Source organism: Pipistrellus hanaki (genome assembly GCF_964339955.1).
Source record: "Pipistrellus hanaki genome assembly, chromosome: 14".
Taxonomy (NCBI): domain Eukaryota; kingdom Metazoa; phylum Chordata; class Mammalia; order Chiroptera; family Vespertilionidae; genus Pipistrellus; species Pipistrellus hanaki.
The window spans coordinates 35,251,593-35,259,627 of NC_140516.1; the positions used below are offsets into that span (position 1 = coordinate 35,251,593).

General features: G+C 45.6%; 1 protein-coding gene across 1 annotated transcript; it reads right to left on the bottom strand.

Annotated features, from left to right (window-relative positions):
• Positions 1–712: 712 nt before the first annotated feature.
• Positions 713–7,497, bottom strand: OPALIN (oligodendrocytic myelin paranodal and inner loop protein; the record flags this gene model as incomplete). Its single annotated transcript, XM_084904388.1, has 6 exons — positions 713–1,201; positions 1,828–1,884; positions 3,335–3,457; positions 5,114–5,149; positions 7,325–7,360; positions 7,459–7,497. 6 exons carry the CDS (start codon positions 7,495–7,497, stop codon positions 1,025–1,027), a joined length of 468 nt encoding a protein of 155 aa, XP_084760514.1. The 3' UTR covers positions 713–1,024.
• Positions 7,498–8,035: the final 538 nt, after the last annotated feature.

Here is an 8,035-nt window from a genome sequence, read left to right on the forward strand (position 1 = left end):
AGGAGGACAGGAGGAGGAGGGATCCCAGTAGGCTTGAAGTAATGAAAGGATTTGGATCTACACTGTTTTTTTGTTTTTGTTTTTGTTTTTGTTTTTGTTTTTCTGTATAATGGAATTTCATCAATTAGGGCGGTGACTAGTTTGTGGAATTCAGGTGTCCTCAGTGTCTTTGGCTTTGGGGACAGTACACCCTCTGGTGGTGAACTGAAGAACCTTGGAAGGCAAGCATGACATGACCATGGACTGCACTCTGTGGAGGACTGAACATCTCCATCACCAGCCAGCAGAGAGAGTGCCAGCCCCAGGAGTTTCCCTGGGATAGCCTTAATTCCAACCCCAGGGCCAATATCATACTTTAATATAGGCGAAGAAAAACTGCAGATGTTTCATAAGTCCATAAGAACCACTGTTTCACTTTCCACTTTATTCTACAACTAGAGGCCCAGTGCAAGAATTCGTGCACGGGTGGTGTCCAACTGGCCTGCCCTAATTGGGGCCAATCAGGCCAGGCCAGCTAATGGGAGGGGATGTCCCCAATTGGGATGGCAGGGTGGTGAATCATGCTGGCCTTGGCCAACCCTCCCATAAAAGCCAGGTAAAATGATTTTTTGAGAAATGGGATGTAAAAAAAAAAAAAAAAAGGTAAGAAGGCAAGACACTCAGAAATCAAGCCCCCTTTCTAAAATCACACACACAGACACACACACACACACACACACACACACACACACACACACACACACACACACATTTCCACTGGGGTCAAGAACAGGACCCAAGGGCTCCTTCTGGATGCACAGTGATGTCACATGGTTGTTTGCTGCTTCTTAAACCACAAGATCTGAGAGCTGGAATGAACCTTGTCAGAGCTGTCCCCAAAGAAACAAGTCAATCCAAAAGTTTTCCAGATTTGTCCATGACATTTGGATTGGTTAAGAAGCTTAGCATCTCTCCTCACTCCGCGCTCAGATCCCTGGGTCTCCAGCTCTGTTCCAACTCCAGAAGGCAGTTGGAATGATCTACGTCATTCCAGGCTCAGTCTGGGCACAAGCCACCACAATCCCCTCCTTCTCTCCATTTCCACGGGAGGACGGTAAGTGTCGTGCATGATCTCCTCGCTTCCTGAGACAGTCTGCACGTATATGTGAGCTTCCTCTGCTCCCACCACATTCTTCTCACCTGTGGGTGCTCTCCTAGGATTCTTGAGGAAACAAACAGATTTTTAAAAACACAGCAGAGACTTCTGCTTCTGGCCAAGTTGGAGTAACAACAACAACCAGATTTACCCTTCCACCTGCAAGAACCAAAATTCAGACAAACGGTCTAAATAGTTTTCGAGACACAGGACATCAGCAAGGATGGACAGGGATCCTTAAAAGACAGAAAACAAATAATTGCCTGAGCTTGCTGCCTTGGGAGGGGTTTCAGGCCATTCAGCATTCTCTTGCTTCATGTTAGCATCGTGTCTGTTGTCCTATTCTTTACTTTTAATCTACTAGTGTCTTTAAATTTAAAGTGAGTTTTAATAGGCAATATGTAGTTGTATCTTGCTTTTATATCCAATCTTAATATCTCTGCAAGGGAGGGCATTTGGGGGCAATCAGGCTGGCAGGGGAGGGCAGTTAGGTGTGAACAGGCCAGCAGGGGAGGGCAGTTAGGGGCAATCAGGCTGACAGGGGAGCAATTAGGCGTCTATCAGGCTGGCAAGGAAGTGGCTATTGCTCATAACTGTACTTCTCCTGTGATGCAAAAGGCTTTAAAACCCTTGCCTCAGTAGGTTTGTTTACTGTATGATAATATACAGGGATTACAACCAAGATTTCTTACCTCAGCTATCTTGGGATTTTCATCAATTTCATCAATTTCATATGGCCTCTCACTTTCCTAAGTTGAAAAGAGAGGGAGGAAGGAAGGGAAGGGAAGGGAAGGGGAGGGAAGGGAAGGGAAGGGAAGGGAAGGGAAGGGAAGGGAAGGGAAGGGAAGGGAAGGGAAGGGAAGGGAAGGGAAGGGAAGAAATAGTCACACCATTTGCCCATGATCTTGATTGCGGTACTTAAACTTAGGTGCATATTATTGTACAATCACCGGAGAACTTTGAAAACAAAACAAAATAAGCAAATAGATACTAACTCTCCCTCTCCAAAACACAAATAAGAAATTCCATTGTGAGTTACTTCAAAAATAATCCAGCGTTGACAGTGTGGAAAAGTGGGTGGGAGTAAAGATGAAATATAATTAGGCAGGAATTGATAATTAGGTTTATCATATAATTCTCTTTACTTCAGCATATGTTTAAACATATCCATACATTTTTAAAAGTTGTGCTTCTTAAAGACTTGTGCCACAACTCGATTATCCCATGATGATACCGATTTAACTAGCCTTGGCGACTGGTATTTTTGTAGCCTCCTAGATGATTTTAAAATGCACCGAAGGTTGAGAAACTACCACTTAATTAACACCACCAGCAAGCACAATACTTCTGAATGGTTCAAGTGTACAGCCTGCCAACACATCTTTGCCTCCATGACCTCCTTTGGTCCCTGTGAATTTGCCTTCCGCCGAGAATAGGCAGGCTAGTTTTATGACTCCGATTAAGTTGAACTAATGAAGGCACAGAAAAGGTTAAGTCACTAGTCCCGGGTCATGTAAGTGATAAAGTGGCAGAACCCGGGTCGGAGCCTCGGTTTCCTTCCTCCCTGAGCATGCTGAGCTCTGCGAGAACAGCAGGCATGTTCACAGAGGATGGGATTAGAACCCCGAGGCCACACGACACGGTTGCATCACAGCCTGGACCCTTGCTGGATATTGGCGAGGGGGCCTTTGCATTCTGAGCGTGGTGCCCAGAGCAACCTGGCACCCGGGAGGGGCAGCATCGGTAGATTCCCTTGTGACTGAAGTGTGTTCAGATGTGGAAAAGGGCAAAGACAATAGAGCCTCGAACTCCGGACATACACCTACCAATGACGCCTCACCACCCGTTTCTCCTCTATCTTTCCTAAGATCATCTCCTTTTTTAGGACATTTGTGCCATCCTATTTCTCAACTTTAAAAAAACATATCCACTGTACAGACACGCTACCATGGCAATGAAATCCCTCTTCACTGCTACTTTTTGCCACCCCAAATACCATCTTTGTGGCCACGGATTTCCTCACGTGAGCTGAGGTTTATGACAAACCAGCCCATAAGTCTGAGAAATCGAGGTGCGGGAACGCCCATAGTCTTGTCCTCAAAAAACAGATAAAAGTCTAAACACACTCTGCCCAAAAGCCAGTTCCCTCCAATACTGACTCCTGCCAGCACCTCCAGACCCAAGGACGCTGCTAATCACCTCAGTGGACTCACTGCTGCTGCTTCTTCTTCGGTGAATCAGAGTAAACAGTAAAGCTACCAGCAGGGCTGTGGCCGCCAGAGATGGGATGCCGGCCGCTAATCCAATAGAGGACCCACAGTCCTGACAAAGAGAGAAAGCAGAGTCAGAGTCTCTAAGAACAAAGAAACTTCAATCAATAAAAGTAAGAGTTCTGGCTGGTGTGGTTCAGTGGGTTGAGCATCATCCCATGTACCAAGAGGCTGCTGGTTCAATTCTCTATCAGGTCACATGCCTAGCTTATGAGTTCAATCCCCAGTAGGGGGCGTGCAGGAGGCAGTTTATCAATGCTTCTCTCTCTCTCTCTCTCTCTCTCTCTCTCTCTCTCTCTCTCTCTCTCACTTTCTCTCTTTCAAATCAATAAAAAACATATTTTGAAATAATAATAATAATAATAATAATAATTAAAAAGCCTTCAGGGACCCTAAGTGTTATACAAAAATCAAACAGGTAATGAAATATTGTAAATATATATATATATTTGCTATGTACAGTATGTGGCAAATGGCTCATTTTCATAGGATTTAATTTGCATAATTTAAGTCAATTAGAAAAAGGTAATAATCCAGTAGAAAAATGACAAAGAATATGAACAGCACATTCTTAGAAACAAAAATACAAATATCTCATCAACTGAGATCTGATTCAAAGCAACAAATAGGTATCATTTTTATCTATTAGTTTGGCAAAAAGTGAAAGGTTTTATTATATCCCATCCCATTTTGATGTGAAATTTTAAAATTTTATTTACACTAAATGCATTAACCGATTAATTTTCAAATTCCCACTTTGTTTTGATCCGAGTGGAAATAGCCATATAAATTTTCAGATTTTCTGGAATTATCAAAGATAATTTGCAGCCCAAGCTGGTTTGGCTCAGTGGATAGAGCATTGGTCTGCAGACTTAAGGTTCCCAGGTTCAATTCTGATCAAGGGCACATGCCGGGTTTCAAGCCGATCCCCAGTAGGGGATGTGCAGGAGGCAGTTGATCAATGATTCTCTCTCATCATTGATGGTTCTATCTCCCTCTTCCTCTACCTTCCTCTCTGAAATCAATAAAAATATTTTTAAAAGATAAACTGCAGAATCTGTGTAAATGTGTGATTCCCACATATAACGTAAATTCAGAAGAGTACATCAATCATAAATATATAGATGGATGACTTTTCACATAAGGAGCCCAGCACCCAGATAAAGAAACAGAACATTGCCAGCACCCAGAAGCCCTCTTTAGTCACCCGTGTAAGACTATTTTGAAATCTATCACCATAGATTTGGCTGTTTTTTCAACCCCATATAGATTCATATAAGCACTATGCACAGTAAGTCCTCATTTAACACCCAGAGGTTCCTGGGACGTGGTGAAACCACATACAATGAAACCGGTTTTTACCAAGGACTGATTAATAGAAATAAGAGTTCCAACCCTACAGCATCTGGCCAATGCTATAATGAAACAGTGTTGAACAAAACATTCTTCCAGAACCTGCCAACTCTTTTGTGTCTAACTTCTTTTGCTCAACACATTGTGAAATCCATCTGTGATTTGCATTCTCTCCCCCACTTCTGAGCTGAGTTGGTCATAAGAATGATAGTTGAGCCAGATTCTGTGCTTGGTAACAGTTCACATATCAAATTTATCTACTCCTTAAAAGAAATGCACAATATGGGTACAGCATCATTATTCCCGTTTTATAAATGATCAAACCAAGGCTCCAAAATGTAAGGGGCATACTCACCACTTCTTTCCTACCTGTAACAACTGGAGAGGTAGTCTGTGTGGAAAAAGAACATGTATCTTAGGAAAACAAATGAATATTATTTGTGGAATGAATATTATACAAGACAGTCTGTCAATTGTGAACTGCCTAAAATTCTATCATGCCTAACATTCACCCCTTTGCTAAACATTCTATTAAAACATAGAAACAATTGTGACTGCTGAATCCATCTGTGGCTAGGGCTCAAGGTCTGGAGAATGGGCTGTGCACAAACGGATATACTAGAAAAAAAATATAAATGTAGAAGGCATGGGGGAGCCAGGCAGAGGCCTCACCCTAGTGGAGAAACTCCCTGAATCTTCGGACCCATAACTTTCATTTACTAGAATACACATTTTCCCTTTAGCAAAGCAAACAGGCATCAAAGGTAAAGTTTGGTAAACAATAAAAGGATTACCAGGTTAGGGGACTGCCTTCAGCCATTCAGCCACAAGCAGGGCAATAATATGCTGATTTTCAGCCCTTGCTGAATATCCAAGTCCATTAGCCTTCCTGAGGACTTCTTGAATAATTATGCTAACTGCTTGTTGGTCTTAGCCTCTGGCAACAATGACTGCCCAACAGACCCTTACTTGACTGCTTTCCAGGTTAGAAGACATGAGATTCTTCTACAAAGAGACAGAATTCAGAAACTCAGAAGAGGTGTTTGTTATGTACCCCAGAGTTTTGCTGTAACACCCTTTACAACTCAAGAAGGCTTTCTCCAGTCCCTAGTCCCCACATCCTTCCCAGCACTCTTTGGGCTTAACCTGTCCCCACTGCTAGAGGGAAAAGGTAAAGACTGGTGGAAGCTAGTGAAGGACACCTTATTGTTTTCAAACATGCAATGAAGCAAGTGGCTGTGGGGGATCTGAAATTGTGAACTGTCCATGTTTCTGGGTTAGTTCCACACTCGATGAATGCTTTGCATGTTTCCAGCTCACATCTCCACTCAAGGAGAGGCACTGGATCTCCCCTGTTTATGAGCTATTTCAGGTGATAGTCTTACCTGCATCAACAACTCTCAGGGAACCAACATCTACATGAGCAACCAGCCGCTGTCAATTATGCTGAGTGGTCCAGTGTGGGGTTAAGAGGGTAGGTCCTGGGCTCCCTACCTGGAGTGGAATGGCAATGTCTCCACTCACAGGTGAGGGGTCAGATTTCTTCATCTGTAAAATAGGTTGCCAGTATGCCTGGCTCTGATGTTGGGCACGGGCACTTAGCGGCACCAAAGGGAGTGGTGATATGGTAAATGCTTAACTTCGAGGTAGGGTGACCGTCCTGGTTTTCTGGGAGGTTGCCTAGGTTGCAGCACAGTTGGCGTTAAAAGCAGATGGTCCCGGGCCCATCAGGATGGTGGGCCACCTGACACAGGTTCACAGGGAGAGGGGACCGTTCCCAGAGAAATGGGCTGTTAACCAAGAAAGCACTCCGGAAGGTGGGGACCAGCATCACAAGGACCTCCCCTCACACACACACCTCTACCCCCCTCCCTCCGCCCCCAAGTAACGGCTTCTTGCTTCCCTGAGTTACCTTCATAAGGTGACCACGCCAGCATAGGACAAAACCTGGGGTCGCTACAGACCCGCTGAGTCTAAGCAGCGCGGGGGAACGTTTCAGTCCCAACCACATTAACAGGCTTTGACAGCTCAGGGGAGGGAGGGGGTTTTGTCTGCCGACAGGGAGCTGAGCAAGTCAGGCTCAGAAGGCAGGGTGCCACCAGGAGGGTGCGCAGGTGCCAAAGGAGTCTGGGCAGATACCCAGGGCAGCCAGTAGGGGCACCAGGGAGTCGGCACCTTTCCTGCTGCTCTCCGGACCGGGCCCTCGTGTTACAAGGGACTTGAACCCTGGCTCAGGTGTCCACTTATGAGGTAGATCCAATTTATTCTCCTCGAATAACCAGACGAACTTCATCAGAAACATTTGGCACTTCAAAACCCACTAACAATCTGGGTCGGGAAGATGCCTAGCTCCATCTTAGCAGCACTACTGGTCAGAAAACAGCCTGGATGTTGTTTCTTTTCAAATGGCGTATTTACAGTGTTCAGCCTTGGAGAAATGCCATCGGCCCCAGCTCCTCACCGGGCCTCTGAAAAGCGGGTGCGTGCGGGTGAGGTGTACGTGCTGCGCTCTGCGGCCTCGGGGAGGGTCTGCGGTGACGCCTGGTGCGTGGGCCGCTGGACTTACCGTGTTGGCCGGCAGAGTGAAGTTCAGTGAAAAACTCTGCAAAAGAGAAGGAAACACCAAAGCTCTCAGGAATGGCCAGCCAGGCTCCCGACCTCTCCCCCTGTCACTGACCCTGCGATTCTAAGAGCACTTACTGGCCAGACGGTGTCAGTCGTGTCCTCTCCCAATCTCATCCCAAAAAGAGGGCAGGGGAGCAGATGAGTCTGAGCATCAAGTCAGTCCTCAGCTAGGGCCAGACCAAGGGGCCAGCCTGCAGGACTATTGCCTGAGGGACCCCAATCCGGGAGGCCAGTAAGAACATTACTAGAAACTCTGCAGAGGGCTGAAAATGGTCCTCCCCACCCCAGAATTATTTTCAGGGAGGGGATTGTGAGAATTTATTGTAGAAAGACTTGATACTTGCTGCTGGGTTAGGAAGTACCGTATTTTCTGGCATATAAGACGACCCCCTAATTTTACAGTTAAAACATAGGTTTAGGCCTATAAGACGCTGTATAAGATTACCCCCCACTTCTGAGGCAACACCAGTTCTTTTTTTTTAATAGACAGCCTCTCTGACTCTGGCCAATCTGAGCAGGCTTTTTACTAGAACACAGTGTAGTCTTATACACCGGAAAATATGGTAAGCCCTCCCTAGGGGCGGTGCCAACAAGAACACCTGCTCCCTGACACACACACACCCCAGGGCCAGAGCCTGAGAAGGACAAGGCT